This window comes from Lampetra fluviatilis, chromosome 63, assembly GCF_964198595.1.
Source record: "Lampetra fluviatilis chromosome 63, kcLamFluv1.1, whole genome shotgun sequence".
Taxonomy (NCBI): domain Eukaryota; kingdom Metazoa; phylum Chordata; class Hyperoartia; order Petromyzontiformes; family Petromyzontidae; genus Lampetra; species Lampetra fluviatilis.
Window position 1 is genome coordinate 2,737,464 of NC_136337.1, and position 19,011 is coordinate 2,756,474.

Genomic DNA, 19,011 nt, shown 5'->3' on the forward strand with positions numbered 1-19,011 from the left:
GTGCACAGTATAGAAACACAGTGTGTATACAGACATAATACATGTGCTGTACAGTGTACACACAAATCACTCGCACACCACACACACACACACAAGATGTGCACATGGCACACACACGCACACACCATGAATACACAACACACACACCCCACACAGCTTGTAGACACCACACACACCACGTACACACCACACGCACCACACCCTCACCACACACACCACACCCTAACCACACCCTTACCACACACACCACACCATCACCACACGCACCAGACCCTCACCACAAACACCACACCCTCACCACACCCTCACCACACACACCGCACCCTCACCGCCCGCACCACACCCCCACCGCATGCACCACACCCTCACCGCACCAACCACACCCCCTCGCCACACACTCCCCGGGCCCTCGCCACACACCCTCGCCACACCCTCACCACACCCTCACCACACCCTCACCACACACGCCCCGGGCCCTCACCACACACACCACACCCTCACCACACACACCACACCCTCACCACACACACCACACCCTCACCACACCCTCACCACACACGCCCCGGGCCCTCACCACACACACCACACCCTCACCACACACACCACACCCTCACCACACACACCACACCCTCACCACACACACCACACCCTCACCACACCCTCACCACACACGCCCCGGGCCCTCACCACACACACCACACCCTCACCACACACACCACACCCTCACCACACACACCACACCCTCACCACACACACCACACCCTCACCACACCCTCACCACACCCTCACCACACACGCCCCGGGCCCTCACCACACACACCACACCCTCACCACACACACCACACCCTCACCACACACACCACACCCACCACACCCTCACCACACCCTCACCACACACGCCCCGGGCCCTCACCACACCCTCACCACACCCTCACCACACCCTCACCACACCCTCACCACACCCTCACCACACCCTCACCACACCCTCACCACACACGCCCCGGGCCCTCACCACAGGTTGAGCAGGAGGTGGACGGCCTCCACGGCGACGTCTCCGGGCAGACCGGCGCCGCCGCCGCCACCGCCGCCCCTCCCCTTGGGCTGCGCGTCCCCGGCAGAGTCCAGGAAGGCGGCGCACTGCGCGCCGGCGGGGAACCAAAAACACCGGAGGTGATCACCGCAGGTCGACAACGCGCCGGCAGAGGTCGTATTACCGGGAGCGACAGCGGAGGTCGCGGCAGTGGCACGGATGTGGCACGCGCTGCGCTTGCAGCTACACGGGGGTCAGGGCAAAGACACGGGGGTCACGGCAGTGACACGGGGGTCACGGCAGGGTCACGGGGGTCACGGCAGAGACACGGGGGTCACGGCAGGGTCACGGCAGGGTCACAGCAGGGTCACACGCAGCACTGGCTGGGGAGCGGAGGGGGGTGCCGCGGGTCCTTGCCTCTCTGAGCAGCGCGACGAGTGGCGTCATAATGTCGCTGGCGACCATGTCCTCGCAAGCGTCCGGCCCGCCCGCCACGCTCATGTTCCTGCTCGCGGCAGGCAACGGCAGAGAGAGGGTCACATTAGCGGCGGTCGGCATCGTGGTGGAGGAATCGTGGTGGAGGCATAGCCCCCTCTACGGCCAGGCTAATGCCCACTCGTCGGTCGGTGCCGGGTTCCGCCTTGCAGCACGTAGGGGCACAGCTGGGATATCCCTACCACAACGATGACGATGATGGTGACGATGATGGTGACGATGATGGTGACGATGATGGTGACGATGATGGCGACGATGATTGTGACGATGATGGCGACGATGATGGCGACGATGATGGCGACGATGATGGTGACGATGATGGCGACGATGATGGCGACGATGATGGCGACGATGATGGCGACGATGATGGCGACGATGATGGCGACGATGATGGCGACGATGATGGTGACGATGATGGCGACGATGATGTTCGTATTGGGGTAGCGTCACCGCCGCCGCTGCAACCACCACCACCACCGCCGCCATCACCTGAGAGCTCCGGCCGCCGTCTCGCGCACGGAGGCCGCGGGGTCGAGCAGCAGCGGCCCCAGGAGGCGAACGGCGCCGCGGCCGAGCAGGGCGGGCACCGTGCGGGCGCCCAGGGCCAGGCGGGAGAGGCTGGCGCATGCGCACTCACGCGCGTCCGCAGAGCCCGACTGCAGCTGTGCAAAGACAAAGATGACGCGCGTAGCGTGTTTAACCGTCAACTCCGCGAGGGGGTGGGTTGGCCGGCACCACGCCCGGCCGCCTTTGTCTCCCCAGTGGCGATGTTTGCGGTTGGCACCAGGTTCTCATTTTAGGCCGAGTCGACATAGCGAAGGCCCGTGACCCGTTCAGATATAATCGTCACTGGTGTTGGCCGTGAGCGGGAATCGAACTCGGGTCGCCGGGTTTTAAGCGCAGCGCACTAACCGCAGCTGTGCGCACACTCACACACACACGCATACACTCACACGCACACACACGCACACTCACACAATCACACGCATACACTCACGCACACACACTCAACACACTCACACGCATACACTCACACACTCACACGCATACACTCACGCACACACACACTCACACGCATACACGCATACACTCACGCACACACACGCATACACTCACACACTCACACACTCACACGCATACACGCATACACTCACGCACACACACACACAAACACGCACACACACACTCACACACACACACGCATACACTCACGCGCACACGCACACACACGCACACAATCACACGCATACACTCACACACACTCACACGCACACGCATACACTCACACACACTCACACGCACACGCATACACTCACACGCACACACACGCACACTCATACAATCACACGCATACACTCACGCACACACACTCACACGCATACACGCATATACTCACGCACACACACGCACACTCACACGCATACACGCATACACGCATACACTCACGCACACACTCACACGCATACACTCACGCACACACACGCACACTCACACGCATACACGCATACACTCACACACACACACGCATACACTCACACACACACACGCATACACTCACGCACACACACGCATACACTCACGCACACACACACTCACACGCATACACGCATACACTCACACACACACACGCATACACTCACACACACACACACGCATACACTCACACACACACACACGCATACACTCACACACACACACACGCATACACTCACGCACACACACACGCATACACTCACGCACACACACACGCATACACTCACGCATACACTCACGCACACTCACGCACACTCATACACGCATACACTCACACACACTCACACGCATACACTCACGCACACGCACGCACACTCATACACGCATACACTCACGCACACACACGCACACGCATACACTCACACTCACGCACACACACTCACACGCATACACTCACGCACACACTCACACACACGCATACACTCACGCACACACTCACACACACGCATACACTCACGCACACGCACGCACACTCATACACGCATACACTCACACTCATGCACACACACTCACACGCATACACTCACGCACACACTCACACACACGCATACACTCACGCACTCACACACTCACACGCATACACTCACACGCATACACTCACGCACACTCACACGCATACACGCATACACTCACACACACACACACACGCATACACTCACACACACACACACGCATACACTCACGCACACACGCATACACTCACGCACACACGCATACACTCACGCACACACACGCACACTCACACGCATACACTCACGCACACACATGCACACTCATGCACACACACGCACACTCATGCACACACACGCACACTCACACGCATACACTCACTCGCACACACACTCACACGCATACACTCACACACACGCATACACTCACGCACACACACACACACTTACACGCATACACTCACGCACTCACACGCATACACTCACGCACACGCACACACACGCATACACTCACGCACACACACGCATACACTCACGCACACACACGCACACTCATGCACACACACGCACACTCACACGCATACACTCACTCGCACACACACTCACACGCATACACTCACACACACGCATACACTCACGCACACACACACACACTTACACGCATACACTCACGCACTCACACGCATACACTCACGCACACGCACACACACGCATACACTCACGCACACACACGCACACTCACACGCATACACTCACGCACACGCACACACACGCACACACTCACGCACACACACGCATACACTCACGCACACACACGCACACTCATGCACACACACGCACACTCACACGCATACACTCACTCACACGCACACACACTCACACACACTCACACGCATACACTCACACACACGCATACACTCACGCACACACACACACTTACACGCATACACTCACGCACTCACACGCATACACTCACACACACGCATACACACACGCATACACTCACGCACTCACACGCATACACTCACGCACACGCACACACACGCATACACTCACGCACACACACACACTTACACGCATACACTCACGCACTCACACGCATACACTCACGCACACGCACACACGCATACACTCACGCACACACACACACTTACACGCATACACTCACGCACTCACACGCATACACTCACGCACACGCACACACGCATACACTCACGCACACACACACACTTACACGCATACACTCACGCACTCACACGCATACACTCACGCACACACACACACTTACACGCATACACTCACGCACTCACACGCATACACTCACGCACGCGGGGGGGGGGCACGGGGTGAGGGTGAGGATCAAGCGAGTAGGGGGCAGGGTAAAGTAGTGTATAGGGGTAAACAACATGGCACAAGGTCTGGGGACAGTCTGCGTTAAAGGCTATCGTGGCTGTAGGATCTGGTTTGGAGATGGGGTTAGAGATGAGGGTCTGAATATACACACCTCCACCGTACCCCACGCACACCTCCACCGCGCCCCACTCGCACCTCCACCGTACCCCACGCACCTCCACCGTACCCCCACTCACACCTCCACCCCGCGCCGCCGGCCTCACCGTCTCCAGCAGAGTCTCGACTGGGCAGTTTTCCTCCTCGCACTCCTCCTCCGCCTCGGGCTCCGCGCTCAGCCCCGCGGGGCCGCAGAGAGGGTGGTGAGGCCGCCTGAAGCGACGCGGCTGCCGGCTCTTGCCCATGGCGAGCAGCAAGAGGCGGGCCACAACACACGCAGCTGCACGACTTGCAGGCGCTCTCAGCCACAGACAGGGGCAGCTACACCCCACAACACGTTACACGCACAGCCGAGCGGCAGATTAACAAGCAGTCGCATCCACGGTCACAACAAGCACAGTCAGCCACGGCTACAACCACAACAACCACCACAACAACCACCACCACCACAGCCTCGGCTAAAGTGAGGGACCCGAAACCCGTGGCACGGTGCACGTGGGGGCGGCCATGTGCAGCGCGTGGGTGGAGAATCGATAACGATTCCACGAATCGATTCCCGCGCGCCACTGCCAATGCGACACGCGCGTCGCTGTTAAAAATAAAAACCGAGCGAGCACTGCAACGGGGCTTTTAGTTTCACGGATTATCGCACGCGGCGCGGTTATGTCGCCCGCCGCTGTGCTCGGGGGTGATTCAGAACGAGCCGACGGAATCGATTCCTCTCACTCCGCTCTGCGAAAGTTGCCGGAAAATCGAATCGGTGGGGGTTAAAGGGCGGCAGCCATCTTACGTAGGGACATCCGATCTGAGCGACGGCGAGTTTCGAGTTAAAAGTTCGAACTTTCCTGACGAAGCTCACAGAAGTTTGAGCGAAACGTCGTCCTTAACGTTGATGTAAACAACAATGTTGTTCCCCTTTTGGCGGTGTTTCTCTGGTCTGGCACTTGGTGAGACTAGGCCACAAAGAAGGCTGCTGCTGTCCTCTGGTGTAGGCCAATTTAGTTTCAAAGCCAACGCGTAACATTATTATCAGAGCGTGTTTGTTAGCATGTTCACCATTAGGTACTGTGTGTGGTTAATACAGACACGATTCCTTGCAAAAGGTATCTTTTTGGTGTTTGAACATCTTTAACACAACTTTTTTTCTTTCCGAGAAAGCATAAAAACCCCATTATTATTTTTCAGAAATGAATATGCGAGTGCGAAAAACTAACAAAAAAACACATGTTCGGGGTGAATTAAGAGTGAAACCAACCTGTACAGTACAATACTGTACCACCGTCGTCTTCCCTTACCAATATGGCCGCCTTAGGCGCTCGTCTGCACCACGTGACGGGGGCAGGGGGCGCGCCACGTGGCCTAGCTCCGAGCCCCCACCCCTCCACCCCCCACCAGAAATCCCAATCATGGGGGGGGGGGGTCCCTTAATGCGAGCTCCTGATATGCATATACCCATCAACCCCTTATCAGTGTCCTACCTTATTACAGACCAACTCAGACCTTGCTGGTCACGCCGTGCCTATTAGAAATCTCAACGTTCATCCTACAAAGTGCCATCACAAGGGAGAGAAACACAAACAAATAGACAGTTGTTTTTTTCTTGGTTCTTTCAGTAAAGTCACGTAGAAGGGAAGTAATAAAATAATAAAACATAATAAAATAATTCTCACGACGTTTCGGCCACAACGCAAGCAGCCGTCCTCAGCGTTGTTGCCGAAACGTCGTGAGAATAATTTTATTGTTTTATTTTTATTATTTTATTACTTCCCTTCTACGTGACTTTACCGAAAGAACCAAGAAGATGAATCCCTGCAGTCACGAAAGCTTTAAATCGAAAAAGACAATTGTTTTTTTGCCCGTCTTGTTAACAGCTGTTACGCCGTATGGACCTGAAAACTCAAGTTCCCTGTACAAAAATAAGTGGTTGGTGCACCGTATATGAGTTGACACGGTGTCCGATGCAGGAACCCCCGTTGGCTCACACGGGGCTGTGGTATCCCCGGTGATTGAGAGAGAGTAGAGAGATTCTCGTGTGAGTGTTCTAAGTGTAGGGCTGGAAGTGCACGTGGATTAGAGAAGGGACACAGACATGCACGGGTTGTTCCACTAGGGGGCGTTGCACCAAGCAGATGGAGATGATAAATTATGATTTAAAAACTTTCGTGACTGCAGGGATTCATATTATTGGTTCTTTCGGTAAAGTCACGTAGAAGGAAAATAATAAAAATAAAACTATATAATTCTCACGACGTTTCGATTTGAAAAAAGTGGCATTTTTTTCTTAAGGTTTCTTTGCTGTGGTTTCACACCTAATGATGATTGCTTGTGTTGCAATCGAAACGTCGTGAGAATTTAATTGTTTCATTTTTATTATTTTCCTTCTACTGACTTTACCGAAAGAACCAACAATATGAGAAATTATATTCATGGTTATTTCGGTAAAGTCATGTAAATAGAAAATAATAAAATTTAATCAATCGTAAAAGCAAAAAAACAAACGTTTTTCGATCGCAACACAAGCAGTCTTCGTCAAGCGGATGAAGACCATAATGAGAAATTATGTTTCTAATAAAAAAAATATGTTTCAATATTCTATGGGTCTTTCGCTAAAGCCGCGTAGATAGAAATTTTTAAAAAGATATCACGACGTTTCGATCTCAACACAAGCAATTGTCTTCACCTGTGTTGAGATCAAAACATCGTGATATCTGTATTATTTTTCTATCACGTGGCTTTAGCGAAAGACCCATAGAATATGTATTCCTGCAGTCACGAAAGCTTTAAGTCAAAATTATGTTTCCAATAAAAAAAAATACTCTTCTATAAATTGTTTTGTTGTGCTTCAAACAATTAAAATATCATGATGGCTTTCAACGTGAATTGCCTGATGAAGATAACATTTTAAGTTGTTCATATTCGGAACCGCTACTTGCAAATCCGCGGTCTTGATTTCTCGGTGCGGCTGTGAAGGCGTCCTCCGAGTGAGAGATTCCCCTTCTTTGCGTTGCGATTAGCAGCCACGCATTGGAGCCACATCGTTTGAGGACCCATTCAGGGCGGTGAAAAAGTCGCCCGTGGCTGTCACGAGGGACGATGTCACGATGTGTGGTGGCACCGTGCAAATACAGCAGCAGCAGCAGCTCTCGGCTTTTGGCAGTGTCAAAGAGGGTTGTGTAGTGTGGACTTGAGGGTCATGGGGACAGCATTTGAGTGCTTTGTTTCGTATTGTTTGTAAATGCCTACCGTTGGTAGATAAGACAGTGATGTCACTTTCGCGAGAATGCCAATAACATTGTTGTTTTTCTTCATGAGAACACCATCTTTTCAGAGGTCACTCACAGACCCACCTCGTGGAGATGTCACGTGCCACCACTCGACACAGATCAAATTGGAGCCCGCGATGTGTATTTGGAGTTTGTGTGTCTCTCTCTCATCATCATCACGGTGGCTAGATGTTAACTACCTCGCCTGGTATACAGGAGGTCGTGGGCTCGCTCCCGACCCTGACGCCTGCTGCTGTGTATTTGGAGTTTGCGTGTCTCTCATCATCACGGTGGCTAGATGTTAACTACCTCGCCTGGTGTGCAGGAGGTCGTGGGCTCGCTCCCGACCCTGACGCCTGCTGTTGCTGTGTATTTGGAGTGTGCGTGTCTCTCTCCCCCCGTGGTCAGCGTGGATTTTTCTCCGGCCATCCGGTTTCCCCCCCCTCCACATTGAGGATCAACATCACGCCTTTAAGAATATTTGGCTGCTATAAACTTCCACGCATGCCACTTCGTTGCGCTATCAATTTTGGCCAGGCCCGCTTCTGAAAAAGAGCTACATAGCTGAGTGGGCCTTATCCGGTAAAATGCAGAAATGGAGCAAAAATATGGCGGCAGAGTTTGCTTGTGCCAAAGTGCGACCTAAAGTCGGACCACTCAGGCAAAAAGAAAACGTTACACCATGTGTAATTGGATCACAATCCAGTGCATTCATGAAAAATACTGGTGCATTCATGAAAATGCAAAGGAGAGTTGAGGTCAGGGATAGGGTTCACGAGTGCTTCGCGACTCTCCTGTTCAGAGAGCGGCAGAGTTTCAACACACATCAGAAGAACGCTGATACATGTTGATGAACCAGGGTGGAGAACGAGAGTCAGGTCGAGAGGTGGATGGGATGCGCCGTGATGTGGACAGTGGAGTTGGTGTGAAAATGATGGCCCAGGACAGAAGTGCAGAAAGGGTGACCAGGACGTAAAACCTGCAAGAGTGGTGTAGAGAAGAAGTGTTTGACTTTGGAGATAGCCACGCACGCCCGTGTGTACGATGAACTTCTATATCCTACCGTGCTAATCGGAAGTGCCGACGCCTGTGGTGCAGCGTGACAGTAAACAGTTCAGCCAGAACCACGCATCAAAAACCACAAACACAAGTTTTAAAGGCTTTTAATAAACGTAATGTACACAAACTAAAACAATTACTGCAACCGATTAAGGAATAATCTGTTAAAAGCATGGCTGTGTTTGTAGCGATGGCAGCGGAGGCGAGGGTGGCGACGGGAACGTACACGGCGTGCACGTCGCATGCCGCGCGTGACCCCGCGCGTGACCCCGCGCGTGACCCCGCACGTGACCCCGCGCTCACCCTCGCGGCGCGAGTGCCGGCAAAGGGCATCGCCACCGCCCCCCCCCCCCACACCCGCGCCACACGCTGCGCCGCGACGGGACAGCGTTGCCCACGCGATGCGCTACGAATAGCGACACAGCATCCCCCCCCGCTCCCCACTCCACAGGACGGCTCTCATCAAGTCCCAGGTGTGCGGCTGGGAGGGCCGGCTCTTAAATTCACTTTTCCTTTTTTTTACGATAATTTTTGGATGCAAAAACGTAGCTCCTGCCTGCGTCGCACCAACGGGGCTCATCGCCCGTCGTGAATTTGGCACAGACGTCATCGACGTCACCGACGACCAAGCGGTGCGGCTAAGCGCAAGTCCTCTGCCCGGCTTTCCTCGGGGCTTGGCAGGCGGGTTTGGCGGATGGTCGAGAAACGGGCCGCTCCCGGCGACACGGAGCGGTGGAAGCCGCTGCCACGGCGACGTTCTCCGAGCTGCCGAGTGCGGGGGGCCGACGGCGTGCCGGCAAGGTCGCTCGCCCCCCCCCCCCTCCCAGCGTCTCGCCGTCCTCACTGCGCCTGCGGTCGTGGCTTCAGGATCAGTTTCCCCGTCTGTGGCCAACACAACAGGTAGCAAAAATCGATCGCACGGTCAACGTTTCCTGGTGCGAACTCTCCCATCACGGCGGCAGGGCGCATCGTGGATAAACGGCGAAAGGATTCGGCAGGTTCCCGGAAGGTGCGTGCGGAGCGCGCTGTAACGTACGTCGTCACAGGACATGTTGTACTCCGCCAGCACGGTCCTACATCGCTCCGCTATTCTGCGGCCACACGTTAAAGAAAGGCAATGGACAACCACGTGCTCGACTGCATCACACATTCGTCATGCTGAACAATGCCATCGCTTAACCCATTGCCCCAGCCACGGTCAAGGAAGTGTCGGGGAATAACAGAGAACGCAGCAGTGTGCGAGCGTCGACAGCTCGCCGGCAAAAATAAAAAGCGTATCGTACACATACCCTCATCTGCATAGCTGCACAGGTCTTACGATTCGACACAAGCTGATCCATCGTGACGCAACAACGTCGTAATTGAACACGACCCGGCTGAGCTCAATTCGACAAAGAGACGAGAGCACGCTGCACGAAGCGTCTCCGCGAGCTGGGGGTGGGGGGGGGTCGGGGTCGGGGAGGATACATGGAGGGTGCCACGACGCGCTTGTGGATGCCGGCGAGGAAGAGGCCGATGAGGACGATGCAGCTGACTGTGAAGAACGAGTGGTTCCACAGCGACACGAGGAACGCCACCTGGAGTGCAGACTCTGGCTTGTGACCATGCAGGAGACCAAGCTGCAAAATCACAACTTTGTCGTCAAGTTAAACGGCCACCCACAGTACGCAGCGCGGCATCGGCCAGGCCGCAAAATCAGCCGAATTCGATTCAACGGTGCCGCGTGGACGCCTGCCCGAGATGCGCAGCACCTGTTGCGTCTCGGGGTCCGTGATCCAGTTCCACGCGCCAGTGGCGGTGCACACAGACACCACGATGAGCACCACTGTGGGGCAACACAGAGACACAACGCAGCGTGGGTTCACAAGGCACCTCAAGGTAATGGCATCTCTCGTCCACTGCACGGAATCGTGGGACATGCACATTCTGCGATTCGCAGAAATTGGAGATATCTACAGTATATTGTCATGTGTACTCCAAGAGAATATGGTGCACTACAACAGGAAATAAGATGCAGCTGTCATTTTCAAAACTCCTCTCACAATCCTGTGCCCCAAGCACTGAAAGCAATGTCGCTTGTTGAATGATAAAATGACAAAGATATGTATTATAATTGTTTTTTTACCCTTCTATCTGGCAACAAAACTGACACCTTTTTACAAGGACCAGATGACGCCTTTTGGCGTCATCTGGTCCAACCCATGTGAGACTAGGCTCTAAGGAAAGCTGTCTCGAGTGTGGACCAATCAACTTCAAGGACAGTGCACATTATCAGAGTTATGTCTTTTGTTTGTATTATGACTGCAGGTATTGTGGTCTATGCAAACATGACTCCTTGTAAAAAGGTGTCAGTTTTGTTGCCAGATAGAAGGGTAAAAAAACAATTATCATATTTTTACTGGCAAATGAGGTTCCCATAGTAAAGATATGTATTGTTAGGTGTTTTTTAATATCCTCTGGGATTTTTATAATATCGGCTAAAGAATTTGAGCAAATTTAAATGACCCATATCAGTGTTCTACAATCATTACTCACACCTCTTCAGTGCCGCTATCCATTCTGAACTTCTACTGCTGTTTCAACTCAAGTCAATGTTAATTTGTTACATGGATAATCCCGTCTAGCCAGTTACCCAGCTAGTTTCGGTGGCAACAGCAGCCACGAACAACAGTTACTGCTGGGGTGGAGGCGAGCCCAGTCAGCATCCAGCCAGCAAACTCGAGGCACAGATTATTTGTAATAATAATATGCTAGAATGAGTATACAATACATTATTTTAAAACCTCGATTTAAAGCTTTCGTGACTGCAGGGATTCATCTTCTTGGTTCTTTCGGTAAAGTCACGTAGAAGGGAAGTAATGCAATAATAAAAAGAAAACATAATAAAATAATTCTCACGACGTTTCGGCCACAACGCAAGCAGCCGTCCTCAGGTGGAGAATGCCACTGTGGTGTTTCATTCTTCATCTGAGGACGGCTGCTTGCGTTGTGGCCGAAACGTCGTGAGAATTATTTTATTTTTATTATTTTATTACTTCCCTTCTACGTGACTTTACCGAAAGAACCAAGAAGATTTTAAAACCTGTGACATCAAAGACTGCATAGCAACGAGACAAGCCTAGGCAGGGGTGAAGTGGAAGGTCATGACCCTTCACTTGAGTAGGGACAGGGACCCAACAGCACGGATGGCTCAGGGGACGGGGGAGTTCCAGACTACGAGGGCAGCAGAGGAGTGTCCTCTCATTCGGCAGAAGTTGACTGAGGGTTGCGGCAAAAAGCTTTGCTTGCTGGAGCGGAGTGCGTGGAGCGGAGGGGAGCAGAGCGAGCTGAGAGGAGACAGGAAGAAGAGTGCGTGGAGGGCAGTCGAGTGAGATGATAGAGGAGAGACAGGGGAGCACGTGGAAGGGAGCAGAGAAACAACAAGTGGTAGGAGAGTACGTGGAGGGGAGTCGAGTGAGATGAGTATGGAGAGGTAGGGGAGTGCATGGAGGGTGGTAGAGCGAGACGAAGTATCGGAGAATTAAGCGAGGCAGTCTACGGAGGATATTCATATTCTTAGGTTTTTTCGGTAAATTCACGTAGGTAAAAAATTAAATTAATAAAAAATAAAAAAATCACGACGTTTCGGAGGCAACACAAGCTTCCGTCTTCAGGTGGAACCGTCACAGCACGATAGCTGTATCACTGTGACGGTTCCACCTGAAGACGGAAGCTTGTGTTGCCTCCGAAACGTCGTGATTTTCATTTTTATTTTACTTTTATTCATTTAAATTTTTTACCTACGCGACTTTACCGAAAAAACCTAAGAATATGAATCCTTGCAGTCACGAAAGCTTCAAATCTAGAATCTACGGAGGATCTTCACGATGGTGAACTTTGGATCTTAATATTGGGAACCACAGCGGCGCTAGGCCACGTCCAGTAGCATCGCAGTGCCGCGGGACCCGTGCCACAGCAGGCCCGTTGCGCGTGTCGCGACTGTGCGCGACTCACTCCGCCACCGCCCCGTCGCCGGCTGTAAGCACGAGATGATCTCCGTCAGCCGCCTCTCAAAGGCTTTCAAATCTGGACGGGACAGCGAGAGACGAGACGATTTCTCACACGAGGCGATCGGCCACTCGCACACGCAACATCAAGGTGGGGGGGGGGGGCGGCAGATTCTTACCTCCACCCAGATGCAGGAGACGCTGGCTAACCGAAAAGCCAGTCTCCTTGACATAAACAGGTGATACAATCAACCCATTGAGAGGCATGAAACATCATTTCCTGTTTTGGGTACGGTGGCAAAATGTTACGGGGGGGGGGGGGAACGTCAAAGTTGAGGTCTGCTCGCCACAAGAGGGCGTCAGGAGACTTGGTGTGGTTGTGTTTGATCTTCCTGCGCGGTTGTCTCTATAGGCTGGGGGATGTCTTGAATGTTTCACGAATCGAGGAAGGTGTCCACGCGTGGTTGATGTTGTGATGGGGTTGATGTTGTGATGGGGTTGATGTTGTGATGGGGTTGATGTTGTGATGGGGTTGATGTTGTGATGGGGTTGATGTTGTGATGGGGTTGATGTTCTGATGGGGTTGATGTTCTGATGGGGTTGATGTTGTGATGGGGTTGATGTTGTGATGGGGTTGATGTTGTGATGGGGTTGATGTTCTGATGGGGTTGATGTTCTGATGGGGTTGATGTTCTGATGGGGTTGATGTTCTGATGGGGTTGATGTTCTGATGGGGTTGATGTTCTGATGGGGTTGATGTTGTGATGGGGTTGATGTTCTGATGGGGTTGATGTTCTGATGGGGTTGATGTTGTGATGGGGTTGATGTTGTGATGGGGTTGATGTTGTGATGGGGTTGATGTTCTGATGGGGTTGATGTTCTGATGGGGTTGATGTTGTGATGGGGTTGATGTTGTGATGGGGTTGATGTTCTGATGGGGTTGATGTTCTGATGGGGTTGATGGTCACACACCCGGTCAGTGTCTCCTTTGAGACGAGAGCCAGAAGGGTTGCGATGTTTGGGCCTCTTGACGAGGTGTTTTATTCTGCATATATCCGCGTTCTCTCCGGCGTCTTCTCTATTGATCGTGCCCTAACTAAACAAAGGCAAAGACCCCCCCCACCACCCGTGTAGCCTGTAACAGCCTGTTGGGGCAAGTGCTGTTTGCGAGCACCTATGGAAGTTTTTCAGTTTTTTGGTATAGCCCTGTGAGCCATTCGGCTCTTGAATCTGGTGGAACCGCAACAAAAACATGAACAAGAAAACATCTTAAAGCAGAGGTGTGGACTCGAGTCATGTGACTTGGACTCGAGTCAGACTCGAGTCATGAATTTGATGACTTGCGACTCGACTTGGACTTGCATAACAATGACTTTGTCCCACCTCTGTCTTAAAGTGACTATGTGACTATGGGCAAACAGAAAAATCCAGGAAAAAACTGCAAAATCTTCCAGAAAAAGCACCGTACACCAAGACTAAAAAATCCCAGTGGGATGCAAGTCAAACAACAACCACAAGACAACTTAGATTAAAGCCATCATTCTAACTCCGGTGTTGGACGTGAGCCGCGGCTGGTGGTAGCCCAGCGCCCTAAACACGACACCACCTCAGGGCCAACACCGGTGGCGATGATCCGGGACTCCCCTAGGTCGACTCAGTCTCAAATGAGTACCTGGTGCGGTGTTGTAGTCAACATCGCCACACTGCTACTGCCACACAGACCTCCCCCACCACCCCATCAAAGGCCGGCACGGCACACGAGCAGGGTAGGGGGTGTCCAACACCACCCCCGTCCGCCTTTGTCTCCCTAGTGGCGATGTTTACACATCGCACCAAAGAAAAACAAAGAAACCGTGTAGCCTGTCACAGGCTGTAGGGGCAAGTGCTGTTAGCGAGCACCTATGAAGGCCGGCACGGCACACGAGTGGGGGTGGGTAGCCAGCACCACGATGTTTACAACACACCGCCACCGGCTACTCACTTGAGGCCGAGTCGATCTAGGGGAGGCCCAAGTACCGGTTAAGAAAATCGTCACCGGGTGCTGTTGGTTCGTGAACTGGAATCGAACCCGGGTTGGTCAGGTTCGTAGCGTAGCGCTAGCCCCGCTACACCACCGCTCCACACACACACACAGACCCACGCCCGGGAAGACAAAGGCGCTCGGGAAGACAAAGGGGCTCAGGAAGACAAAGGGGCTCAGGAAGACAAAGGCGTTCGTGTCCACTCACCCTCGGCTTGCTCCAGGGAGTTCATCGCCGCCGCCACCGCCGTCGTCTCCCGAGGTCGCGTGGGGGGGTGGGGGCTCCCGGGGGGTGACGTCACTCGCGTGCGCGACACGCCCTCGCGGCGGCCATCTTACCTGGGGGGGGGGGGTGGCGCGCGCTGTGGGGACGTCACGCGAAACGATTGCCGCCATTCGCCACTACTAAGTGGTGGTGACGTCACAACGGTGTCTGTGCCAGGCCGGATGTACTTTGAGGCCACGTGGAGTGTCAAGTTCAAGTTTCATGTATTAGGTGTAGCCCTGTGAGCCATTCGGCTCTTGAATCGGGTGCAACCGCAACAAGCAAAAAACATGAACAAAAAAACATCTTAAAGTGAATATGTGACTTAGTGCAAACAGAAAATCCAAGAAAAGACAGCAAAATATTGCAGAAAAACACCGTACACCGTACACCAACACTGTGTGCAAAAATCCCAGTGGGATGCAAGTCAAACAACCAACAACAACCACAAGACAACTTAGATTTAGGCCATCAGTCTAACTGTACTACAACAAACAAACATGTCGAATGCTCGCTGGAAGGAGGTCACGGGACAGAGCCAGGTGACACGGGTTGACTGACTGAGATGACTGGGAGATGTACCACCTGTACAACCCCCCCCCTACCAATATCCGCCATTCGCCACGTAGTGACGGTGACGTCACAACGGCGTCTGTGCCAGGCTAGGTGCACTTTGAGGCCACGTGGAGTGTCGAAGGCTCGCTGGAAGGAGGTCACGCGACAGAGCTAGGTGACACGGGTTGGCTGACTGAGATGACTGGGAGATGATCCACTGTGTCAACTGGCTCAATTTTAGCCACTCGTTGTTGTGAGCGTCGCTCCTCTGCCCTCCGTTGTTGCTGGAGGGCGACTGCCTCCAACTGCGTAGCAGCAGCGTCCTTCACGAGCCTTGTCCTTCACAGAGGACGATCTTGACACCGTCGGCAAGTCCACTCAGCTCCACATCCTCCCGTACCGCATCACCATACCACGTCACGTGACAACAATCAGTATACAGACAGTCCCCGGGTTGCGGAAGGGCCCGACTTACGGAAATCCGACCTTACGGAAATACTCCCATAAGTCATGTTACAAAAAAATTCGATACGTGAACATTTTGCATTAGTTACGTTGGCGCATGTAGTACAGCGCTGTGAGATTGCAGATGAATACCGTGGAGCTTCACCCGGATTAAGGTAAATGGAATTTATCTTGATTTTGGGCGAAAATGATTCAGTTTCCGACATGCGGAAAATTCGGGTTACGGATCGTTTCGGGAACCTAACCCTTCCGTAACTCGGGGACTGTCTGTAGTCAGTCCTCTATTTACATCGACTTAAAACGCGAACTCTCGCTTGCAATCTTGATTTGATCTTGATTAGAAGCTTTCTGCAGGAATCCATACTCTTTGGTTCTTTCGGTAAAGTCACGTAGTTAAAAATTTTTTAAATTTTAATTTATCTCGCTTGCAAATTGATCCGCGGCAACGATTTTGTTCAGCTGCGCGATCCTCCGCAAGATGTTGATGAGTGGTTGTTGTATTCTTAGGTTTTTTTTGGGTAAAGTCACGTAGTGGTTGTTGTTTGACTTGGATCCCACTGGGATTTATTTTTGCACACAGCGTTGGTGTACGGTGCTTTTTCTGCAATATTTTGCTGTCTTTTCTTGGATTTTCTGTTTGCACATAGTCACTTTAATATTCACTTTAAGATGTTTTCTTGTTCATGTTTTTTGTTTGTTGCGGTTGCACCCGATTCAAGAGCCGAATGGCTCACAGGGCTATACCTAATAAATGAACTTGAACTTGAGTCAGACTCGTGCTGGGAGTGAATGTTCGTGTGTGTGTGTGGGAGGGGGGGCATTTAAATACAGTCGACTACTGTGTTCCGACTTACGAACCGTTCCACTTACGAACGGGTCTCGGGAACGAATTGCGTTCTTAAGTCAACGACTGCCCTATGTATTTATACTGAAGGAGGAAATCCGTTCCAACAACAAACAGTACAAACAACACGATATGTGTGTAAAGTCAACACGTTCGTCAAGAACCACCGCGCGTGACCTCAACTATATCCTGTAAACGTATTGGACGACCAGTGCTGGATTATCCTCGTAGCAAAAGTGGCTACAAATGTAGCTACGGGCCCCGCACTTTCAAGGGCCCCGCGCTAAATGCTTTGAAGCTATCAACTCCGGTTCAGTGATTCTGCACTTGCTTTATTACTATAGTACTATACCGTCTTCGGCTTTTATGGACGACTGGGTGTTTAAGGTTAGCGATTTGTCGTATTATTTGGCTGTATAGCAAATGAAAAAATAGAATTACTATGCGAGTTAAAAAGTTTGCGTTTTAATATTTACGTTTTTTTTTTATTTAGGGCCCCTTTAACACATTCCTGCGGAGGGAGCTGGTAGGAACGTTGGGTTGCTCGGTCAATGGCCCGGGTCAACGGCGGCGTGGTGTATTCCGCAAATATGCCCGACTGTGAGGGCGGGCACAAGCCGGCGTGAGTAGGTTAAACGTTGAGTTTTATAAGGGCACCACGGGGTGACCAGCCCCTCCCCACCCAGCCCCACCCCTTCCACCACCCACCCAGCCCCACCCAGCCCCTCCCCACCCTCCCCTCCCCACCCAGCCCCTCCCCACCCAGCCCCTCCCCACCCAGCCCCACCCTCCCCACCCAGCCCCTCCCTGCACGACGGACACAATAATCCCCTGTGGGCTGGTGTAACCAGGAGGTTCCTACCAGTATATGCTACAGGCCCTGCACTAGCTTAATCTGGCACTGTGGACGACGTTTCGGGCAATGCCTCCTATTTCAGAGCACCTCGATCCACGCACCAATACCGTGCCGTTCTCCTTACCCAAGATGGCCGCGTCGCGACTCGGCTGTCGCTTAATGCTCGGGGGGGGGGGGTAATTTTATTGATTAGTTTCAAAATGATTAATCGGTTAATATTATACGTTAATGGGGATTTTTCCCACGATTTATGCAAACAACGCGTGAGTTGTCAACCGATCTATAATAGAGGTTTTTTGGGTTAGACCGCGTAAATATATAAATGTGTCGTTAAAACCCGCCACCACCCGACACAGCCAACTCGTAAGGGTTGTCACGTAAACAGAATTTGTCAATTCGTCACTAGTACAGCACTATAGTGTAGTGGTATAGTAGTGTATAGTGTAGTGTATAGTAGTGTATAGTGTAGTGTATAGTAGTGTATTGTGAAGTGTATAGTGTAGTGTATAGTGTAGTGTATAGTATAGTACAGTAGTGTAGTGTATAGTAGTGTAGTGTATAGTGTAATGTATCGTAGTGTAGTGTATAGTGTAGTGTATAGTAATGTAGTGTATAGTAGTGTAGTGTATAGTGTAATGTATCGTAGTGTAGTGTATAGTGTATAGTAATGTAGTGTATAGTA

The 19,011-nt window shown here is 52.2% G+C and overlaps 2 protein-coding genes across 5 annotated transcripts in view; both read right to left on the minus strand.

Annotated features, from left to right (window-relative positions):
• HEATR3 (HEAT repeat containing 3) overlaps positions 1–5,525 on the minus strand; it is a 29,971-nt gene extending 24,446 nt beyond the window's left edge. Inside the window, exons 1-4 of the mRNA XM_078882101.1 lie at positions 5,124–5,525; positions 2,015–2,187; positions 1,448–1,535; positions 1,013–1,137 (exon numbers count right to left, since the gene is read on the minus strand). Of these exons, the coding sequence (XP_078738227.1) occupies positions 1,013–1,137; positions 1,448–1,535; positions 2,015–2,187; positions 5,124–5,261 (524 nt within the window). The 5' untranslated portion in view covers positions 5,262–5,525. The remainder of the gene's footprint in view (positions 1–1,012; positions 1,138–1,447; positions 1,536–2,014; positions 2,188–5,123) is intronic.
• Positions 5,526–9,436: 3,911 nt separating this feature from the next.
• CNEP1R1 (CTD nuclear envelope phosphatase 1 regulatory subunit 1) lies at positions 9,437–15,623 on the minus strand. 4 transcript variants are annotated; one of them, XM_078882121.1, is made up of 6 exons: positions 15,553–15,623; positions 13,332–13,403; positions 11,090–11,163; positions 10,806–10,915; positions 10,375–10,429; positions 9,437–10,220 (listed from the first exon to the last, which is right to left on the minus strand). In XM_078882121.1, exons 1-6 carry the CDS (start codon positions 15,575–15,577, stop codon positions 10,179–10,181), a joined length of 378 nt encoding a protein of 125 aa, XP_078738247.1. In that variant the 5' UTR covers positions 15,578–15,623; the 3' UTR covers positions 9,437–10,178. The 4 variants fall into 4 exon arrangements, with proteins under 4 accessions (XP_078738247.1, XP_078738246.1, XP_078738245.1 ...); XM_078882120.1 differs by having other exon boundaries at positions 10,806–10,957; XM_078882119.1 differs by lacking the exon at positions 9,437–10,220 and having other exon boundaries at positions 10,230–10,429.
• Between the last annotated feature and the right edge of the window lie 3,388 nt (positions 15,624–19,011).